The following is a 23,721-nucleotide window of genomic DNA, read 5'->3' on the forward strand; positions in this document are numbered from 1 at the left end:
CGTGAGTCCCTTGCTCACTTTGCCACTGGATTCAAGCAAGTCTGGCTGAAGACGGCTGAAATGCCAGAAACCGGTCCTAGGAAGCTTGTTTCCGTTCCAGGGAAGGCATGGCTTGGCATTTTGGGCTGGACTGCTCCCATGAGGCACAGGGTCAGACTGATTTGCATATGGCCATGTCTGAACTGGGGTGGCAGAGTGGGCTAAAGATCGGTGATGGATCAAACCCAGATCTGTTGACTGGGTGTGAGTGTTTGATTGGTTCTGATGCTCCGTCCATCACCAACCCCTTTTGTACCGCTTTGTTCGCCACAAGTTGGCAGGGTATGCTCAGACGTGAGTCCCTTGCTCACTTTGCCACTGGATTCAAGCAAGCCTGGCTGAAGACGGCTGAAATGCCAGAAACCGGTCCTAGGAAGCTTGTTTCCGGTCCAGGGAAGGCATGGCTTGGCATTTCGGGCTGGACTGTTCCCATGAGGCACAGGGTCAGACTGATTTGCATGTGGCCATGTCTGAACTGGGGTGGCAGAGTGGGCTAAAGAACGGTGATGGATCAAACCCAGATCTGTTGACTGGGTGTGAGTGTTTGATTGGTTCTGATGCTCCGTCCATCACCAACCCCTTTTGTACCGCTTTGTTCGCCACAAGTTGGCAGGGTATGCTCAGACGTGAGTCCCTTGCTCACTTTGCCACTGGATTCAAGCAAGCCTGGCTGAAGACGGCTGAAATGCCAGAAACCGGTCCTAGGAAGCTTGTTTCCAGTCCAGGGAAGGCATGGCTTGGCATTTCGGGCTGGACTGTTCCCATGAGGCACAGGGTCAGACTGATTTGCATATGGCCATGTCTGAACTGGGGTGGCAGAGTAGGCTAAAGAACGGTGATGGATCAAACCCAGATCTGTTGACTGGGTGTGAGTGTTTGATTGGCTCTAATGCTCCGTCCATCACCAACCCCTTTTGTACCGCTTTGTTCGCCACAAGTTGGCAGGGTATGCTCAGACGTGAGTCCCTTGCTCACTTTGCCACTGGATTCAAGCAAGCCTGGCTGAAGACGGCTGAAATGCCAGAAACCGGTCCTAGGAAGCTTGTTTCCGGTCCAGGGAAGGCATGGCTTGGCATTTCGGGCTGGACTGTTCCCATGAGGCACAGGGTCAGACTGATTTGGATATGGCCATGTCTGAACTGGGGTGGCAGAGTGGGCTAAAGAACGGTGATGGATGAAACCCAGATCTGTTGACTGGGTGTGAGTGTTTGATTGGTTCTGATGCTCCGTCCATCACCAACCCCTTTTGTACCGCGAGTCTATCTGACAACACTGGACGCCATCACTAAGGCACTTCCTGCACCTCAACCTGAGGGCACCACATGCCGCGCAGCTCCACTTTACACCGCAGCCCCGATGCCTGCCGACACCAGCATTGCTGACTTCGATCTCAGGGAGTTTGATCTGCAACGTGTGTGACTTCAAGGGCCCGATGACTCCTGCACCGACCTCCGAAGCCAACACCTGCTGACACCACCTCTTCAGAGCTCATTGCAGGATGCATGACGCCCTTTGTTTCCAGGGTACTATTTGCGGGTCTTCCCGACAACAGAGCTGGCCCACGACCTCGCAGTCTGCCTGAACTCTGTAGGATTTGTTTGTTTACGATGCCGTGATAGCCCCAGACAGAGCTATTGAATTCAGGCAACTGAATTTTGAGTCTGTGCAATTTTCATATCCTAATTACTGTATGGTGAATTTTTATCGTTTTGGTCCTGTTTTACACAGATAAATATTGGCTATTTTTCTAAAACTGGTGTGATGTCCTTTTGTAGTGTTTTCACTGCATTAATGTGTGTTATGTGCAAATGCATTACACATTGCCTCTGAGATAAGCCTGACTGCTCGTGCCAAGCTACCAAGGGGGTGAACAGGGGGTTATTTTAGAAGAATAAGTTCCCTTACCCTGTCTAGAAGGAAGGGTCCTTACTTGGACAGGGTGGAAACCTGCCAACCAGAGACCCTCCTTTCTTACCCAGTTGCAATTTTGTTTTAGAGAGTTCGGGCCCGATTCACAGAATTAACTTAAGACAAAATCCTAAACTTACTACTTTTGGTATTCACAGAATGCACTTACTACTTTTGGTATTCACAGAATGGATTTACAACTACTAACGTTACATCCGCACTCGGGCCGGAAATTCCGGACCGGAGGCGGAGCTTCCGGCCTGGAGGTGGGGATTCCGGCCAGTGGCAGATATTTAGCCATGGCCGAAATCTCCACCTTCGGGCCGGAAGCTCTGCCTCTGGGCCGGAAGCTCCGGAGTTTCCGGCCCGAGTGCGGACGTAAAGTTAGTAGTCGTAAATCCATTCTGTGAATACCAAAAGTAGTAAGTGCATTCTGTGAATACCAAAAGTAGTAAGTGCATTCTGTGAATACCAAAAGTAGTAAGTTTAGGATTTTGTCTTAAGTTAATTCTGTGAATCGGGCCCTTCATGTTTATTTTAGAACATCATTGAGGAACCACATGCTGCTTAAAAGCCTCTTGAAAAAGCAGTGCTTTATTGCCTGATTCTGCTGTCATTTGCTCCTGTAACCCAGGATTTGATGTGCAAATTATTTGCTAAGCCAGGAGGTCAATGTGGATTGTTTTTTATGCTGTGTAGTCGGTGGCACAAAGTTACACAGCGTGGATCACTTGAAAATCTGTAGTGGAGACATGGCATTATTCTAATTATCTTGAGTATATTGCCTCGATTGAGAATATTGTGGCTTCCGCTGGGTTGATAGGTGGGTGTGAAGGACAGGGTGGGGTCCTCAGGCTCTAGGGTCAGGTGATGTTGCAAGGTTTTGGGATACTGCCTTGCTCTTTCAATTGTTAGTGCAGGTTCTGATTGCTGGTTTGATCTTATTTTGAATGCTAACTGATTACAGGTAGCAGTTAAGGCTTTAACCCAGGGCTTTCCTTGAGGGTGGGAGAAGACATTAAGGTGACAAAGAGAGGGATCAACTGTGGGGCTAGTAAGTGTTAGATCAATTCTTGCTTGTGTTTGGTTGTGTGGCATCCATGGGTCAAGTCCTCATGGCTCTTTGATATCAATTGCCTCCCCTTTGCTTATCTTGAGATATTTGAGGTGTCAAGTTAAGCATTCGGATTATGCCTGGAGATATTTATTATTTGAGTTATTGTGATTAGTGTTGCATTTATTGACTCCAGAAATGGGTGGGTCGTTATAATGTAGTGTTGGTGGTTCTGTCATCGGGACCCAGATTTACTATTATTTGGCACAACACAATGCAGCAAGATGAAGTGCTGCACTCCACTGCGTCAAATGGAGAGAGCGAGAATGCACCATATTTACTAATATAGGATGCATTCCTGCTCTCTTTCTGCATTGGCGCACAGAGTGCAACTTAGCGCCAACACAGACACCCTTCCACCATGATGCAAGACTGCCTATGTTACAGGAAGGATAGTTGCAGAATGCAGCACACTTAGAAAGAGGAAATAACAAGGAGAAATAAGCATATTTGTTCTTGTTAGGCCTCTGTTCGACAGTTATAGCATTTTGATGCATTCCGAGGTTTACTAGTCTTAGTCAATCTGGGAATGCTCCAAAATCTATGGCTGGATGTGAGGAGCACCCTGCTCTACCTATGGAATGCTTTTGCATCGCAGAGTAATGCAGAATGACTTGCACTGCCTTGTGCTACTTTGAATTTTCTAAGTTATACGCAGCCACGCAAGGTGGCTTTCTGTGGCTTAGTAAATCTCACTGAAGCCCTTGTGTTGCCTTGTGTCACCATGCATGACGCAATAGCGGCACAAATGCTTCGTAAATCTGTGCCTGGACCTTTGGTTTGATGATTCAGGTCCTTAGCAATCCTAGTGGTGTTTTCTTCTCTCACAGCTGGAAAGTTTGTAAAGGAATTCATTGCTCCATGACAAGTTGGTACTATTTTCACATGAGTACGTACCGTACATGTTGTGTCGCACAGCAAGCAGAGATTGTCACTGATAATGGTCTTTTTTCAATGGGTTATTAGCTTGGGTAAGCTGTATTTCCTTACGGCCTGTTCTTCTTCAAAGGAAGCACTTCATTAGTTAGTGGTGTTATCATTGATATTAGGCACATTCTGGCCATCTTCGGTTTTGGCTGGTGGCTGTAGTGGGTCAACTGATGCTTGAGCTTAAGGCTCATCCTTTTCTTGGTTAATGGTTTTGTTGGAGTAATTGGGTCTCTGTTGCACTCCTCTATTGCTCCGCCTAATGGACGGATTTTGTGTCGTTTGTGTGCGTCCTGTGGATGTGCACATTGTCCAGGTCTGTCGGCCTTTCTTTTTTAAGTTGGTCTATGCAGTCTGCTATTATTCTGTTTCTAATATTTGGGACTTCGGTTAGACTTTCTAAAATGGACGAGCAGGCACACTTATCCATTGTGTGGGCTTGGTTGAGCATTTAATTTGACTTTTACTGATTCTTTAATAGCGTGCATCCTGTTACCAATGCTACTAATAACAATAGCTGATTCACGTAATGCTATGGTTTGGTTGGCCAGTTTTGCCAATTGAACAAAAATGCAACAGTGATTGTGTTGTGAGTTCCTCACATTTTCGTCCTAATTGCAAGTATTATTTGAGCAAATAGAGCTTCAAATGCCTTGGTAGCTGGCTTTTTAAGTTCATAATCCTCAGGGAAAAGATGTGTACAGATATGTCTCGTCACCAGATTGTTGGGATTGTTGGTGGAAATAAGAAAGTTCATACTTTAGGGGAGATTTACAAAAAGTCACGCAATGCAGCGCAACCCCCCCGCGAGGCTGTGCTGCGTTCTGCGACAGGGAGGGAGCAGGAGAGCACCATACCTTCAGAGATATGGCTCTCTCCTCCCCTTTCCCTTGTGCTGGTACTGATTTCAGTGGTCGTGCACCATGCACACACCTTAGTGCCATAGTGCTAGGGTGTGTGCAGGAATCCATCCTAAGTTTTGTACAGGAAGGGTACTCTACTTGTACAAAATACTTTTTCGACTTTGTATGCATGCAGTACAATGCAGCATGCATGCAAAGTATTTCTCCTGTTAGCGCCTCCTTTGAAGGGGCGTTAACTTTTGCCTGCCAGATATTAATTCCCCCGCAGGCCAACAAAATTTCTCCATCCACCAAATAATAAAGTGGGTGATAAATTCGTACAAAAATCAGACAAAACTGCTCACATGCTGCCTTGAAATTTGGCGATGTTTATTAAGCAAGAATAAGCAAAGTGCGATATCGCAATGCAAAGTGACAATAGTTTCCCATCATTTACAATGAGCATTTAATGCTAACCCTTGCTAACTTTATGCACTTTTTACAGGTTTTCTTTGTACACAAAGCAAAGGGACTATTCATGAGAGAAACCAAAACCCTGATAATACTGTATGTGCACAGCTTTCATAAGAGAAAAGTGTAAGAATCTGAATAAAGATACATGAAGTTAATGTCTAGAAAAATTAAGCTTGCTTGATTAGGAATCCACGCTTAGTGATGCCATGCATGAGAGTGAGACTAAATATGTCATAGCTGAATTGCCCTGTGCATCCAGGCCCTGATTTGGTAACATTTTCCATTGTGCTTGTGACACTTTTTTTGGTCCAGTCATGATGTACAATGTTAGTTGGGAATTACAAAGCCATGCCAGTCTTGATTTGCATAGGTTTGTGTCACATTTCCTTAAAAAAGTAACACATGCAGCGCATCGTGCAACCTTGCATTACCTTGCACTAAGGAGGTGTCATGTAGGTGCAGCATGGGCATTTCCATGCATCCTTCCATGTATTTTAACACAAACCCAGATTTTTTATAGGCGGTAAACCTGGCTTTGCACCAGAATGTTGTGACTAACCGAGGCTGGCATAACCAGGAGAGATGTCTTTATTTCTCTTTGTTACACCTACTTTGCATATGTGCTGCATTCTACAGCACATATGCAAAGAGAAATAATTAGGCCTTGGCATAGTTTGCGGAGTTTTGCTACGCGGAATTCCGTGTAGCGAGAAAAAAACTGTGGAGTTCCGCAAGTGACGGAGTGCAGTGTGAACTGCTGTACGCACTGGTCTTTCTACTGCTAGGGTAGAAATTCTACCAGAGCAGCTGCTCACGCTGGCGAGTTACTGTTCGGAAGCGTGAGTGGAGAAAAAAACTCCACTGAACGCAGAGCAGAGTTTTCTGCACTCCGCGAACTACGCGGAGTGCTGAAAACTCTGCAAACTCCACGAACTGAGGGGAGTTCATCACCCAGGCCTAGAAATAAGCTTCAAAGGATTGTTTTTGGGCGGGAAGGCAACCCTTCCTACACTTAAACAATGTGACCCACAACACAGGCCTCCTTGCATCATGGCATTAGGGAGCCTGCATTGGCGCTAGGCAACCACAAGTGCACCAGCGCAAGGAGGGAGCTGAACAGCACCATATATTTGCAAATATGCACAGGTCAGCTTTCTCTCCTTCATGCAATGCAGCATAGCAACTTGCCTTGCCTTGTTGCTTTGCTGGACACAAGTGTTTAGCATGGAATTGAATATTTTGTTCATTTTAAAGCAAAGGCAGTTGATTTCTCAATCTATACCCTCAACAATGTCGGTATGTTCAAATACATCATGCAAACTTAATGTATCCGATTTTGGCACCACCATATTATGTATTTCATAGATCACAGTACCTGCTCTTTTTTGATAAGATAACAGTCAATGAAGTCTCGAGGAGAGTTTACATCAAGTGTAGCTTGGTTCTCTTTCACTCTATCCAGAAGAAATTTTTCAAAGCCTTCAAAAATGCTGAACATTTTGTTGTGAGGTCCAGGCAAGTAATACATGACTCCAGGGAACATTTCATAAAGCTGTAATAAGATAAAACACAAAAATAATCAATCCTAATATGTCACACAGGTGTTTTTCAGTTTTTGTCATAATGTGGAGATTGATGTAGGTGATTGATATTACCATAGACATTTAGTGGAGATTTGGTTTGTGTGAAGAAGGTAAGCAAGGTGAGGACAGGAAAAAACGTGCTTCAGTTAACCAAGGAGGGCTGTGTTGGAAAGTAGGTAAGTGTGGAGTGTGTTGAGACTTTGAAAGGGAATTCAGTATAGGGCCGGTGAAAAGTTGCATATTTGTGAAGAAATTAGAAGAGACAGATGTGCAAAGGAGAGAATGGGTCGGGGCCAGCAAATACATCAATGATGGAGAGACAATGCTGTGCAGGTGGTGAAAGTGAACAAATAGTCTGTTATTAGGGAATGTTTCTATTTATTTATCCATTTCTGTCTTTTGCATAATATGTTTTCTCTTAGGTTGTTACCTTGATCTTTTTACTTCTTTGTATTTTGGAGTGTTAGTGGGTGGTTCTCATCATCATAATTTTCGTTTTTCATGGATTTATTAAATTGTGAATTTAGAGGCCCAAGGTTGTATTTCTCCTTGTAGTAAAGGGGGAGCTTTGGTTCCAGGCTGACTGTGCCTTCTGTTCTAAAAATGTATTGGTTGTTTTATTTATTAAGCCTGCCAGCAGTTGGAAGTGGAGGAAAACATGAAGCGACAACACATTACATTTATTTTTTTACCATATCTAACATTATTCAATTCAAATCAAGCCTACTTTTGAAGCAAACAAATGATGGACGGAATCCTGAATAAATCATACATTCACCCCCAGTCAAGAGATCTGGGTTAAATCCATATTTCTTTTGCTAACCAGTTTAGACCCAGCCATATGCAAATCAGTCTTGACCCTGTGCCTCATGGGAACAGTCAAGACCGAACTGTCAAACCAGGTCCTCCTGGACCCGGAAACAAGCATCCTGGTACCAGTTTCTGGGTATTATCCCTTCATCAGCCTGGCTAGCTTGAATACAGTAGCACAGTGACCAAGGGACCCACGTCTGAGCATACCCATCCCACATAGGATGAAAAGTGCTATGCAAACAAATGATGGACGGAATGCTGAATAAATCATACATTCATCCCCAGTCAAGAGATCTGTGTTAAATCCATCTTTCTTTTGCTCACCATGCCACCCCAGTTTATACCCAGCCATATGCAAATCAGTCTTGACCCTGTGCCTCTGTTCATCAATTTTTCTTTTTGCATTTTTCACCCCGAGTGGGACGGCTATGCCCCAACGTGGGTCCGTGCTCCCCATGCCACTGGAGTCAAGATATCCTGGCTGGTGAGGGCTGAAAGCCCGAAACCGGTGCTAGGATGCTTGTTTCCAGTCCAGGGAGGACTTGGCCTGGCAGTTTGGACCGGACTGTTCCTATTGGTGCAGGGTCAAGACTGATTTGCATATGGGTGGGTCCAAACTGGAATGGCTTGTTGAGCAAAAAAACGATGGATTTTGGCCCAGATCTCTGTACTGGGGTGAATGTATGACATTGTTCTGCATTCTGTCCATCAATTGTTCTTTTTGCACTTTCAAATTTAGCCAAGTGTAGCCAGGGTCCTAAAACCTAATAACTAACGCAGTCCACTGAAATTCGGTACCACAACTGTCCCCCAAACAAAATAAAATAAATATATGTAAGTTACCTGTCCCCAGACAGAGCTCATAATCAGGAAGCCTTCATTCGCTGCTCTTAGCATACTATGTAACTTCTCATCTCCGTAGTCGAAACGGTTCCCCACAATGATGGAAAAGAGCACATTGGCAGATAAATGCTCAAGATAAGGAGATGGGTCACATATTTCTCCTAGAAGAATAACAGTCATGTCAGTGTGTGGCAGACACAGTTAAATAGTATCTACATCACATTCAACACAAAACACTTGATTCATTAGAGCATAAGTTGCAAGTATTGTATGCAGTTGGGTATGGTATTTGTAGGTCCCATGCCAAGGCTTTAAAGAAACTCATATTGTGTCCACAGGAGTGATCAACACGTACGAAGTCCAGAGCTTTACAATTCGAAAGATGTTCAAGTAAGAAATAAAGGCCCGCCTGAAAGGGTAGTTCCACACTGGATGGTGTGCAATGCCAATAGCAAGATTTTCATTGCGTGCTATGTTTAATAATGAACAGAGACAAGGATATTTGCCTCAGAAGGGGACTCTCTTGAAAAGTAATGTGGGCAAAGTTTGCCGAGCTGTTGCAGTAGCACAAATCAGGTTCAGTGACTAAATATCGAGGGACAAAATATAGACTATACAAAAAATCGACACTAAAATATCGAGGGACAGAATATCGACTCCCTATCTACAAACAGGTAAGTACTAAAATATCGATTCCAAAATATAGACTGTCAAAATATAGTTAGCCAAAATATCGAATTTTTTAAATGTATTAAAAATAATATAAAATTAATTAAATATTAAAAACAATTAAATAAAACATATATAATATAATATAAAATAGCTTAAAATGTAAACATAATGTAAGTAATTTAAAAATGTCGAGATTATGTTGGATACTGAGAGCGTAAAAATTACTATTCCCACTCCAGTGAGTGCAACAGTAGGGAAAGCGTTGGATAGCGTAGGGGTAAAAATTACTATTCCCACTCCAGTGAGTGCAACAGTAGGGAAAACGTTGGATAGCGTAGGGGTAAAAATTACTATTCCCACTCCAGAGAGTGCAACATTAGGGAAAACGTTGGATAGCGTAGAGGTAAAAATTACTATTCCCACTCCAGTGAGTGCAACAGTAGGGAAAACGTTGGATAGCGTAGGGGTAAAAATTACTATTCCCACTCCAGAGAGTGCAACAGTAGGGAAAGCGTTGGATAGCGTAGGGGTAAAAATTACTATTCCCACTCCAGTGAGTGCAACAGTAGGGAAAATGTTGGATAGCGTAGGGGTAAAAATTACTATTCCCACTCCAGAGAGTGCAACAGTAGGGAAAGCGTTGGATAGCGTAGGGGTAAAAATTACTATTCCCACTCCAGTGAGTGCAACAGTAGGGAAAACGTTGGATAGCGTAGGGGTACAAATTACTATTCCCACTCCAGAGAGTGCAACAGTAGGGAAAGCGTTGGATAGCGTAGAGGTAAAAATTACTATTCCCACTCAAGTGAGTGCAACAGTAGGGAAAACGTTGGATAGCGTAGGGGTAAAAATGACTATTCCCACTCCAGAGAGTGCAACAGTAGTGAAAGCGTTGGATAGCGTAGAGGTAAAAATTACTATTCCCACTCCAGTGAGTGCAACAGTAGGGAAAACGTTGGACAGCGTAGGGGTAAAAATTACTATTCCAACTCCAAACGGTGCAACAGTAGGGAAAGCGTTGGATAGCGTAGAGGTAATAATTACTATTCCCACTCCAGAGAGTGCAAAAGTAGGGAAAGTAATGATTTAAATTAAATATAAAATGACATTAAATATCAATACTGATAAAAAGTTAATTAAAAATAATTACCAATTAATAACAATTAATTACCATTTAAAAATATTAATTATCAATTGATAAAAATGTAATACCAATTAATAATTAATTACCAATTACAAATTAATTATCAATTATCAATACACATAAATAAAAAATTAATTATTTACTTTATTACGATTAATTTACTTCCCACCCAATTCCCCTACAAACCCACAACCCGCTCCTATTAATAACAAATACAATTAACATAATTATCAATTAATCAATTAATATAAATTAATTACCAATTAATAAAAATAAATTACCAATTAATAATTAATTATCAATTAATTAGTTATCAAAACATATAAATATAATTCACATTTAATTAACCATAATTAAATTACTTCCCACCCTATTCCCCTATAAACCCACAACCCGCTACGGAATTAAATGACGCAATAATTAAATTACATAACATTCATTTGTTTGAATAAATTAAACATACATTACAACAATAATACATCATTTTAACACATATACTACCATACATAACACACAAAAAAATTAGATATTATGGTAATCTATATTTTAAAATTCGATATTATGGTATTCGATATTTTTAAGGTCTATATTTTGGTCATCTATATTTTTAAGGTCTATATTTTGGTAATCGATATTTTGTACCCCAATTTCGATATTCTGACCTATCTATATTGAGGAAATATGAATTTTGTGATCAGTTATGTCCCCTATCGTAGACCCCAACGGCTCCATGTGCATGCTATAAGTACATGTATGTTCCCTCCAGTTCCAGTTATGAAGACGCAAATACATGTGCGTCCACCGTCAACATGTCCTCTTTCAGATCCGCCATGAATGGGTCAGATATTCCATTCCTAAGTATGAAAGGCCACCGACTTTATGTGGTTCACTTTCCACATTCTACAGATTCAGGCGAGTAGGCCCTGCATTCTGTCATCAAGCCTTTTCCTGCCTTCTGCCTCTGAAAGCTCCAGTCCGAGCCTGCATCTGTATCCATGAACTTTGTCCTACTCCCTGCGCGGCTAACGGTGCCTGATCCAGCCTGTTGCCTGCCAAAAACTGTATTTCACCTTCAAGATTATCTGCTCCGCTCCTCATCCGATGCATTCCTGTCTAGTAGTTTAGGTAAACATTCTTCCAGCTACCGTGCAAAGGGCCAGGCCTCACTGTCCTCCTGCAAGTAATTCATAGCCCCTGTTACCATGGAAGATTCCTGCCCCCTCGCATCTCATGTAGACACTTAGACGCTTGTACACGCACTAACAGTCAGTATAGAATAGATTCCGTCCTAGAGACCTTTCCTTTTGGATAATACAGTTCTTTAAACATAAGATATTAGATATGATTTGGGATTAGGTTGACATGACCCCTCAGACTTCTGTCTCCACATGTAGAGCTAAATGTCAAGTCCCCTTCACCCTCTAGTTGCACGTCAATCACACGTCATGCGGCTGCGCGCGCATCTCTGCCAAGTATTTCTGCTGACATTGCAGGATTCTCTTATGGATCCACCCATTTGTGACATCATGTTTAATGACGTATTTTAGTTACACCCATGTTTACGCCTTTTTTCGTTACGTATGTGTATTATATCTGTATTATCAGCTGTTACGCCTCTTGCATCTGTCTTAATGTAATGCTTTCCATATAAATACCATTACTTGTCAATAATGTATTGCCTTCCTTCCTGAACCCTCATGGTGATGGAGTGTGAAGCCTGCAATTCGAATTGTATTTCCTTTGTAGAGGAATAAAGCCTTTCAGAAACTCTAATACCACGGATTCTGCCTCTTATATTTACTGAGTTATTCTTACTAGATTTTACCGCATAAAAAATAGTACCGGTAATGAAATATTTACCACATAAATTGGCGCCCGAATAGGGACACTTTCTCATCTCACGCGCCGGAGGTGCGTTGCAGGCCCGGTCTCCTGCCACAGCTGAACGGACAAAAACGCGTACCCGCAGGATTTCCTGTATCTCCCTCCGGCCAAGCGGGGGCGACTGAGGCTGCGATCAACACCCAGACGAGGCGGTGAGAAGTGCGAAGTATCCCGACCAGAGCCTAGCTGAGAGAGCAAGATCCGAGGTATACAGAGGCCCACCAGGTTCCGAAGTTCCGAGTCCAGTCGAGTCGAGTCCAGTCCGGTCCAGTTTCAGTTCAGTTCCGAGGCCTTCCGTTCCGCGCTACCCGGTGAGTACCATTGCCGGGGAGGCATTTAACGTGCACATAGTCTGTGCCGGTCAAGACGGGTTTGGGTACACAAATCCGGTCTGCACTGTTTTAGCAGTGTATCTGTGCTGTTTAGCAGTATATCTAGTATGTCTTGCATATAAATAAGTATTACCTAGTGTCAGTATTATGTCAGTAACTAGTTTCCTATTAGTCATCATTATTCGTTAAATGTTAAATGTTTTAATACGTTCTATACATTGTGGTGTGAATGACTGTTCATTATTGTGTTTATTTGTATTAAGTGTGTGTAAGATTAAGTAACCAGATCTAAAAATGCCGCTCTTTTCGAAATTAAGACAGATCAAAACTAGAAAAGGGGTACTCGAAGAAGCTGTTCCCATTCCACCTAGGGACACTCCAGGATATTTTATGTATCATAAACATGGCCTAGATGCCGTATTATTTCTTGATTTATGGGTGGACTACACCAAGGATTTACCAGAGAGTCAGAGATGGCCCGCAGCGGGGACCTGGGATGCAGATTGCATCATGAGAGTAGAAGAAGAATTATGGAAAAAGAAAGCCAGACAGTCACAGAAAGATGCCATTGAATTATGGCGTAAAGAATCATATAGACGTACAGAAAAAGCGCTCAGGCAGGAAGAGAAAGGTAGAGAGAACTCAAATAAAGCCCAAGAAAATCTATTAATTGAGGAAGGTACCCGAGTAAAATTAGAACAAGTAGATAGACAAAGAAACACTCTTATGAATGGTATGTATCCTCTTCTGGCCGAAGGGTTACCTAAGGCTACCCCGGAAATACCAAAAGACTTGACTCCTCCATTGCTCCCGATAAAAGCACATCCCAAAACACATCCCAAAACGGCAAAGGACGTTTTCCTTTCCTCCTATTTAGATGACGTAGCTCCCGAGTATGCTAATCCCATACCACACACACCGCTTGCCGATGGTGCACAACACCAAGAGCATCCGTCTGTATCCCCGCAACAACAAACTCCTACGCCCATTCCCACAGGTCCGTCCGTTTCTACTGTTTTTCCCGCATCCACAATTTCTATCTTACGTCCAACGAATCCTTTCGTGCCTAGCACCTCAGACGGTGCTACAGGAGGTACGACAGACATGTTTGCCACACCGCCGCGAAATAAACAGACCCTTAGAGATTTAGCACTCCAACGTACACCCCAACTAGTGACATCCGACATGTTTAAAGAACATCTTGTGGATTGTAGATACGATCCAGTGCCAGGTAAACAGGACAGATTGCTAATATCATCACTACGTATACGACGAGCTACATTGTATTTAATGACGATACCAGGAATGGTTGAACACCTAGACAATATATATCACTTTGTCCAAACAGGGCGAGGTCCAGAAAGTATTAACGAAGCTATGGAATACCAGAAAGTGGATGTCCAAAGACAACTACTATGTTTTTTCATAAATTGTGTGATTAGGAACCAAGACAGGCCTGGGGCAGATCATGATACCATGCAAAAACTTGCCAAATGGGGTCAGAACATATCAGAAGAGAAACATGATAAACAGTCATGCATAGTAGTTATGTGCCGAAAGATCCGCAAAGAAGTAGAACGAATACATAAAGAAAGACGAGAAGCAGACAGAATTGAATCAGAGGGAGAGGAGGAGCAAGAATCAGAACAATTAGAAACGATAGCTTACGTAGGTAGAGGAAGACCCCATAATAATGCTAGAGGCTTTAATGATCCGATACGTCCGATACGTCCAGAATGTAACAGACATTTTCAAACCCCTATGTTAAATACAAGGTCCCCTGAACACCTATTCCAAGCCGCTGATAAATTACTCCGAGATCGAAGGGGGTACCATATACTCGATTCCATGGACGAACAAGAATTAGCCAGGTCAGCAGTACAATGGGCTGACAGTCCCAGCAAATACAGTGATGATGCACTAGCACACACGTTTCTGAATCTTGCCCCCGACGAACAGCGTTTAGCTAGTATATACATGATTCAACACCTCCTTATATTATATAAAAGCCAACACTCCGATCCAGGACCCTTACCTGACATATTGACAGAATTACTCACGAATAAATGGAGAGGTTCAGGTACTGATTTGATTAAAGAAATTCTAGAATTTCGAAACCAGTATATAATTTTCGTATGCCCAGAACACGTTCCAATTCCCGCTATGGGAAGAAAAATGTATCACATAGATAGACAGAATCCGTTACGCGAAGTACACCCAATCAGAGGTGAAGGTAATAACTTTACACGCGTGTTTGTGTACACGCCTATAACTAAAATTGAATTACTAGAAATGAAGAAAGTAGTACCCAGCCATGACAAGGATCCAGCAGGTTTCCACCGTGAGATAAAAGACATGTTACTCATGGGAGAGTATACCTACCCCGACATTATGAAAATATTGAAAGTGTTAATGCCTGCCGGTGTTTACGAGAAACTCAAAGAAAAGGAATGGGAGGTGGGAGACCAAAAGATAGATTGGACAGCATTAGAAAACGAAGAAAAGGCCCGAGCTGCAGGAGCAGGGCTTGGGGAAAGGACTACAGCATTACCAGGATTACTAGTGCAGGTATTGCCACGTTTATTAACTACGAAAAAAGAGGACTGGGGTGCAATCTCAGCCTGTAAACAAAAGCAAGATGAAGACACTAGTGATTTCTATTCCCGATTTGAAAAATGTTTTGGTATTAATAGCGGCATAAAAGCAAGTAGCGAGTCATATCCACATCTGTTTGTGACAAAATTAGTTGAAAATTCTCTGCCGCAAGTCAAGAATAGAGTATTGAAATTCGAGAGTACCTGGCAAGGTAACACCCCGTCACAGATGTTACAGATGTTGCAATATCACCACAATAGAATTAGAGAAGAACAAGAACATGAACAAAGACGTATGAAAGATACAAAAATGAAAATGCTTGTTGCTCAGTCAGTTCCAGCGGATGGTCATCACAAGGGTGATGCCACAGGTCCGGTGAAAGGGACATGTAACTATTGTAAACAACAAGGTCATTATATACACGATTGTCCAGTACTGAAACATAATATTGCCACAGGTAGAACACAGGAAAGACCACGTCCACCTAGACAGGATCAGAATCAACAACAAATCCCTCAGCATGCACAACATAGGTCAACTCCGCAACAACTAGCTCCGCAACAGGCAGCTCCACAACAGACCGTAGCCCCACCACAAGCGCAGCCTATTGCTGCAACACAAGCAACAACGCAACAGATGTACCAGTATGCACAAGCAGATTATCCCGATTATCAGCGATACACATGAAATAGCCTAGAGAGGGAAGTTGGCTTACCCCTTATTGAGGTTCCTGTAGATCAAGAGGGACCTTATGTACATAGTGAATTATTAGGGGAAGACAGAAAGTTTTTACTTGATACAGGGGCAAGCAGAACAACTATACGACGCAGTGAAGTTCCAGGGGCACCCCTCTCAGGCTCACAGAATATTTCCCTTGGATTCTCAGGAAAGCCTATCATTAATGATGTAACACAACCTCTTCCACTTACGGTTGGTCCATTGACACGTACTACAGATTTATTGCTTACTAAATCATGTCCAGAAAACTTGTTAGGTATAAAAACATTGAAAGCTCTAGGAGCTATAATATGTTGTTCTCCGGAAGGAGTACGATTATTTTTACGTGATTTTAAAGGTCACTACGTGTCCAGAGACATGGATCACCGGCTGCAGAGTTTACCTACGCATTTATGGGCACAAGGCCCCACTGATGTTGGTTGCATGAACATTACACCATATCGTGTCACACTAAAAACAGGAGTAGTACTACCACGAATGCGACAATATAAGTTACCGCCAGATGCTGTTGTGGCTTTGCTGCAAATCATTGACGAGCTCATTGCACAAGGAGTGGTTGTCGAAACGGACTCCAATGTATGCAATTCCCCGATAATTCCGATTCTCAAAAGAACGGATCCAAAAGCATCACCAGTATATCGATTAGTTATTGATCTGCGCGAATTAAATAAATGTATTGTACCACAATACCCTGTGGTCCCAGATATCTCTTCATTACTAACGGCTATTGATTCAGAAGCAACGTTCTTCACTGTAATTGATCTCAAGAATGCTTTCTTTAGCGTCCCAATAGATCCGGAAAGTCAATATCTGTTCGGATTCAGTTTAAATGGACGAAGTTTTAAATTCACACGCGCACCTCAAGGATTTACAGAAAGCCCCAGCATCTATAGCCAAGCACTGAAACGAGAACTTGACAGTATCCACATGCCAGTTAACACTGCCTTGCTTCAATATGTCGATGATCTGCTGATCACCGCCCGAAGCGAACCTGAATGTGAAACAGCGTCACTGACGGTTTTAAAATTTCTGGCCGACAAGGGGCACAAGGTGTCCCCTTCTAAGCTGCAATTCTGTGTCCCGCGAGTTGTTTACCTTGGGCACTCGCTGTCCAAGGAGGGAAGACAGCTTACACCCGACCGCATCCAGTTAATTACTAACATGTCACCACCCAAGACACAAAAGGAGGTGCGGGCTTTTATAGGTCTCACTTCATACTGTAGGCAGTGGATCCCTCAATATGCATTTCTAGCAAAACCACTCATCCAGTTGACAACACATGAGGCAGCCACATCGACTGTTCTCCCTTGGACTCAAGAACATACACACGCCTTTGAAAGCTTAAAGAAAGCTTTATGTCAAGCACCTGTTTTAGCAACACCATGTTACAGTAAACAGTTTACACTCTTTGTTACAGAACGCGAAGGCACTGCCTTGTCAGTACTCACTCAGGAACAAGCAGGATCACACAAACCATGTGCTTATTTCTCTAGTACATTAGATCCAGTAGCTCAGGCTCTTCCTGCGTGCCTGAAATCAGTGGCAGCAACAGCTTTAGCAATCAGACAAAGCGATGCCATAGTGTTAGGACATCAATTGACAGTACAAGTACCACACGCAGTAGAGGTTCTCTTGAACCGCACACAAACACAACACTTGACTATAGCGAGACTCACCGGTTACGAATTGACATTGTTTCAGCCACACATAGAAATCAGACGTTGTAATACGTTAAATCCTGCCACACTTTTGCCAGTAAATGGAACAGATCCATTAGCACATGATTGTATTGAAGTCATTACCATCACGACGAAACCCAGACAAGACTTGACAGATATCCCTTTATCAGATCCAGACTTGACATTGTATGTAGATGGTTCATGTATGAGAACAAATACAGGAGAGTTAGTGGCTGCTTACGCAGTCACAACAGACACTGAAGTCATTGAAACAAATTGTATTAACACTTTGTCAGCTCAAGCAGCAGAGCTCATCGCTCTGACACAAGCCTGTATTCAAGCTAAAAATAAGAAAGTCAACATATACACAGATTCACGTTATGCATTCGGAGTCGTCCATGACTTCGGCGTACTGTGGCGAGAGAGAGGTTATTTAACTTCTCACGGTGCCCACATCCAACACGGACCCCTCATTCAAGCCCTATTAGACGCGATTCATCTACCTACTGCAATATCGATTATGAAATGCAAAGCTCATACAAAAGTTACCGATATCATTTCTCAGGGTAATGACCTAGCTGACAGAACAGCTAAACAGACTGCTCAGAACCAGACTCATACAACTGACGCGACAAAGACAATAGTTCTGACACCAACACATTGCATGACAGTTAAGGATCCCGCCCTTGATACAATTGACATACAGACACATGCTACACCAGAAGAAATAAAGAAATGGACTGAATTAGGAGGGATCCAAACGGATCAAGGATGGATGACGAAGGAAAAATCTATATGGTTTCTTCCCGACTCCATGGTTCAAGTCATCATTAACACAATACATAGTCCAGCGCACCTAGGAGAAAAAGCTATGCTAGACAGTATTCAACACATTTGGTTCAACAAACACTTGCGAGCAGCAGCCAAACAGAAAGTACGTACCTGTATGATATGTTGTCAGTTTAATCCAGGTAAAAGCATCCCCGTAGAGCAGGGTGGATTTCAACCTCCCGATCATGCTTTTGAAGTCCTCCAGATGGATTATATCCAGATGGAACGATGTCGAGGATTCAAATATGTTCTCGTAGTTGTCTGTGCTCTTTCCCGTTGGACAGAAGCCTACCCAGTTTCAGATTACACTGCCCCGACTACTGCCAAACAGTTAGTTCGAGAATTCTTCCCACGGTATGGTTTGCCACGTGTTGTCTACTCAGATAACGGCCAGCCATTCTCATCCGAACTAATGAAACACGTTTCACTTTTGTTAGGCTACCAATGGAAATTCCACTGTGTCCGACATCCTGAGGCAGCAGGTCTCGTGGAACGCCATAATCAAACTCTGAAAATTAGATTGTCCAAAATATGTAGAGAAAAAGGTGTCGATTGGATAGTAGCCTTACCAGTTGCACTCTTTTACATGAGAATGGTAGCACATTCTCGAACAGGGCTATCCCCGTACGAGGTGATCTTTGGTAGACCACCAAATATGTGGGGGACGCCTATACCTCGCAAAATCACTGATGTTGACTGTAATATGCTGACAGATTACCTGGCTTCCTTGATGTCTGCACTACAATCTTGTCGTTCACAGGTAGCTGCAGCTTTTCCCGATAACACTGAGGTGAAGCCCCATGACGTGGTTCCAGGTGATCTGGTCCTAGTACGGAATTTCGACCGGAAGACCCAACTGGAGCCTAGGTGGAAATCGCCAAAACTTGTTCTACTAGTAACAAGGACAGCCGTGAAGATCGAGGGACGTAAAGGGTGGTTGCACTCGAGTCATATCAAGAAATTTTATGGACTACCGACCGATGTGAACAATCAGCCTTGTATCCCTTCACAGACTGATTCAAAGCTCCCCTTGGTTGAACCCATGAAAACTGAACTTTATAAACTAAAATTAAGGTCTAGCAAGTCAGGCAATTTGATTGTTTAAGTCCTCTCCAAGGTGAATCGGTTGAATTTGTCTCTGACATGTATCCTCTAGACCGGAATAGAGAAAGAAATCAACAGATGCAGCTTAAAAAGCATGCGTATTGTAAATCACTTCGTAGTCATTGCACAGTAACATTATTAATTTTGTTTTTTCTAAGTTTTTTGATCATTGTAACTAGTATATTGTTGCATATGTATTACCCTATTTCTAAACGTGCTTACAATGTTACTGCTGAACATTCTTTTAGCGAATTACCTCCGCATGAGTTGTCTTATAGATTTGCGCTGCGCAACAACACATTTATTAGTATGTTACATCATTCCCATCAAACCAGCAATGCTACCAATTGTTGGATATGTGGCCGACTCCCTCCCTATCAGAACTATAAGGGAGTTTTGCCCCTCTTTCCGTATCCGTTCACACACAATGGCTCCTGTGGAGCATGGTTTAGTTTGATTAATTCCCTAGATTCAAATTCCGCAGTTTATCAAGACAACTGGGTATGGGGAAACCTGAACCTGGTTTTGCTTAAAGTCTGCTATCCTAACAAGGAGGGACTTCCCAAAAGAACAGGAACTGATCTAGAAAATGAAGTATATGGATTAGGTAATTTTACACTTAACCTCATGATCCTGAATGTTGAATCCGAAGCCACACCAATCTTGCCCGCTATGTCAGTATTCCCAGTTAAAGGGGAATTATGTGTAAGAAAGAATGGTTCCATACACGTGGGCCATAGTAAATGCACCACTGTAATAAAATTCAGTGATCAAGGCAAATCTACATTTAGAGCTTCCCGTCATTCCTACTTCATATGTGGCCAGACCGCATATATACGTCTACCTCTAGATTGGGATGGTACCTGTTACATAGCATTCCTTCTGCCACCAGTTTTCCTAGCTCCTCCTGATTACCACAGAAATACCCATTTAATACACAATAGACAGCAGAGAGATCTCCCGATCGTCGATTACACTGAAACGGCATGGGAGCAATACACAGATTTCAATAAAGGTTTCTTTCCTTATATAGGTACAGTCACTAATAGTAAACTGATACGTAGATTAACTAGAACCCTTGAAGCAGTAGTAAACGAGACTACGTCCGCCTTAGGCAATTTAACAGAAGAGCAGTCTGCTATGCGGATTGTTGTGCTTCAAAATCGTCTTGTCCTTGACGTCATCCTGGCCGATAGGGGCGGAGCTTGTAGGGTCATCGGATCAAGTTGCTGTGTTTTCATACCAGAAAATTCGCCGTCAGTATATAAAGCCATAACTCGCCTTCATAAGATTATAAGCCAGATACACCAGAGTCCAGGCACCTGGACTTGGTCCGGTTGGTTCTGGAGCGTGTTTTCAGCCTGGGGATGGAGGATCCTATCCTTCCTAGGTATTGGCTTTCTCATACTATTCAGTTGCTGCTTATGTCTACAATGTGGGCCAGCGATTTGTGGTCTGTGCGCCACATCGTGTATCCCGCATCCAAGCTTTCGTTCAAGATCCCGGAAGAAGAAAGAAGAACAAATGATGCTATATGAACAGATCGATGGATTGATGAAGATCGATATCTCCTGAGGGTCCGTAGGGGACAAGGAGGGAATGAGGAAATATGAATTTTGTGATCAGTTATGTCCCCTATCGTAGACCCCAACGGCTCCATGTGCATGCTATAAGTACATGTATGTTCCCTCCAGTTCCAGTTATGAAGACGCAAATACATGTGCGTCCACCGTCAACATGTCCTCTTTCAGATCCGCCATGAATGGGTCAGATATTCCATTCCTAAGTATGAAAGGCCACCGACTTTATGTGGTTCACTTTCCACATTCTACAGATTCAGGCGAGTAGGCCCTGCATTCTGTCATCAAGCCTTTTCCTGCCTTCTGCCTCTGAAAGCTCCAGTCCGAGCCTGCATCTGTATCCATGAACTTTGTCCTACTCCCTGCGCGGCTAACGGTGCCTGATCCAGCCTGTTGCCTGCCAAAAACTGTATTTCACCTTCAAGATTATCTGCTCCGCTCCTCATCCGATGCATTCCTGTCTAGTAGTTTAGGTAAACATTCTTCCAGCTACCGTGCAAAGGGCCAGGCCTCACTGTCCTCCTGCAAGTAATTCATAGCCCCTGTTACCATGGAAGATTCCTGCCCCCTCGCATCTCATGTAGACACTTAGACGCTTGTACACGCACTAACAGTCAGTATAGAATAGATTCCGTCCTAGAGACCTTTCCTTTTGGATAATACAGTTCTTTAAACATAAGATATTAGATATGATTTGGGATTAGGTTGACATGACCCCTCAGACTTCTGTCTCCACATGTAGAGCTAAATGTCAAGTCCCCTTCACTCTCTAGTTTCACGTGAATCACACGTCATGCGGCTGCGCGCGCATCTCTGCCAAGTATTTCTGCTGACATTGCAGGATTCTCTTATGGATCCACCCATTTGTGACATCATGTTTAATGACGTATTTTAGTTACACCCATGTTTACGCCTTTTTTCGTTACGTATGTGTATTATATCTGTATTATCAGCTGTTACGCCTCTTGCATCTGTCTTAATGTAATGCTTTCCATATAAATACCATTACTTGTCAATAATGTATTGCCTTCCTTCCTGAACCCTCATGGTGATGGAGTGTGAAGCCTGCAATTCGAATTGTATTTCCTTTGTAGAGGAATAAAGCCTTTCAGAAACTCTAATACCACGGATTCTGCCTCTTATATTTACTGAGTTATTCTTACTAGATTTTACCGCATAAAAAATAGTACCGGTAATGAAATATTTACCACAATATTTTGTAGAGTCGATATTATGTCCACTCTATATTTTATCTTCGATATTCTGGGCAGTAGATATTTTGGAATCGATATTTTGGGTGTTTACCCACAAATCACAATGAAATTTGCAGATTATTGTTCTAATGTTAAGTCAAACGAGGCTCAGTCTAGAGGATAACTAACCTTGTTATTATTGGTGTAAGAATGATAATCCTATTTCGAGTATTCTACGTTGGTGACCTGCTGAACACCCACTCTCTGAACTATTTCAGAATGTTGAAGGTGCAGTATGATTTTATGAGTTGTGCATACATACAATAGTGTAATGTATTTTACGTAAACTCATGTACACCCCAAACACCCTGGGCGATTTTGTCTCAGGTATGGCGCATTGCCTTAGGCTGTGCCCTGAGGTCCACGAGCGAACCAGGAAAGCGCATTGTATACAGGGAATGTGCTGCTCCAAGTGCAGGGGAAAATCCAGGCCTTGTCTGAGAACACCGAAGAAGTAAAAGCCGCTAGTCGGCCTTTCTCTGTGCAATACTCAATGCATCCTCAGGTTTTAAGGGGGAGAGGAACACCCTGCAGGTGGGTGCTGTGAGAGACTGCACCCTCATGCAATGGGATGTCTGTGGTGTCCATAAGACCCCTTGTCTCCCTCAGGAAAGGCACTGTCAGAGGCGCACAGTTTGTCACCTCTTGACACCTTCTTTCCTTTACACCCATATCTATATTAGATAGGGATTAGGGAAGAGGTGTGGCGCCGTGGCCAGGGCGACTGACTCCGGAATCTGGGGATCACGGTTTGATCCCCGGCGCCAGCGGCAGATTAGCCCAGCACCATGTAACTCTGGGCAATAGCTTGCTTAATCTTCCCGACGGCCCCCAGCGCCTAGAGACCCTTACAGGTGATTCTTCGCGCTTTACAAATGTGGATTATTATTATATTATGGCACAGGCACATTCGTGAGGTCATGCTCTGATGTAACAATGAGGGGATGCCACCCTTGAGATCGTGCTGGTGCATGTGTAGTGTCAGTATGTCTGTATTAGCGTCTGCGTCCCATTCTGTATTACCAAAGAGCCTTGGGGATGAGTAAACTGGCTGAATTTTCCCCCATTGTGATCCCATGGCATTTTCTATAATAAGTAATCAGGAGCATGAGGAGGTTTGAAATTTAGCATTAGATTAATTGCTATATGTTCACTGCAGATATTTTATTTGCTTGTAGGTCTCAGCGATCAGCCTTTCCCATGTTACATGCACTACCATCAAAGGCATCAGGAAAGAGCTGGTTTAGACATTCCAACCCACAACACCCATTGTAAAACTGCAATAAATGGCTATGCATATCTCTTGAAAAAGATGAGCCCAAAATACTGGGAGCCTGCAATGCCTGTATAGAAGCCTGTGCACAAT

At 43.0% G+C, this 23,721-nt stretch overlaps 1 protein-coding gene across 3 annotated transcripts in view; it reads right to left on the bottom strand.

Moving 5' to 3' along the window:
* Positions 1 to 23,721, bottom strand: part of LOC146798086 (cytochrome P450 2G1-like) — a 370,121-nt gene that overhangs the window by 174,013 nt on the left and 172,387 nt on the right. For all 3 annotated transcript variants that reach the window (XM_085625303.1, XM_085625305.1, XM_085625304.1), the window contains exons 5-6: positions 8,544 to 8,704; positions 6,680 to 6,856 (exon numbers count right to left, since the gene is read on the bottom strand). In XM_085625303.1, the coding sequence (XP_085481429.1) occupies positions 6,680 to 6,856; positions 8,544 to 8,704 (338 nt within the window). The remainder of the gene's footprint in view (positions 1 to 6,679; positions 6,857 to 8,543; positions 8,705 to 23,721) is intronic.

Source organism: Triturus cristatus, chromosome 9, assembly GCF_964204655.1.
Source record: "Triturus cristatus chromosome 9, aTriCri1.1, whole genome shotgun sequence".
In the NCBI taxonomy this organism is placed as follows: Eukaryota; Metazoa; Chordata; class Amphibia; order Caudata; family Salamandridae; genus Triturus; species Triturus cristatus.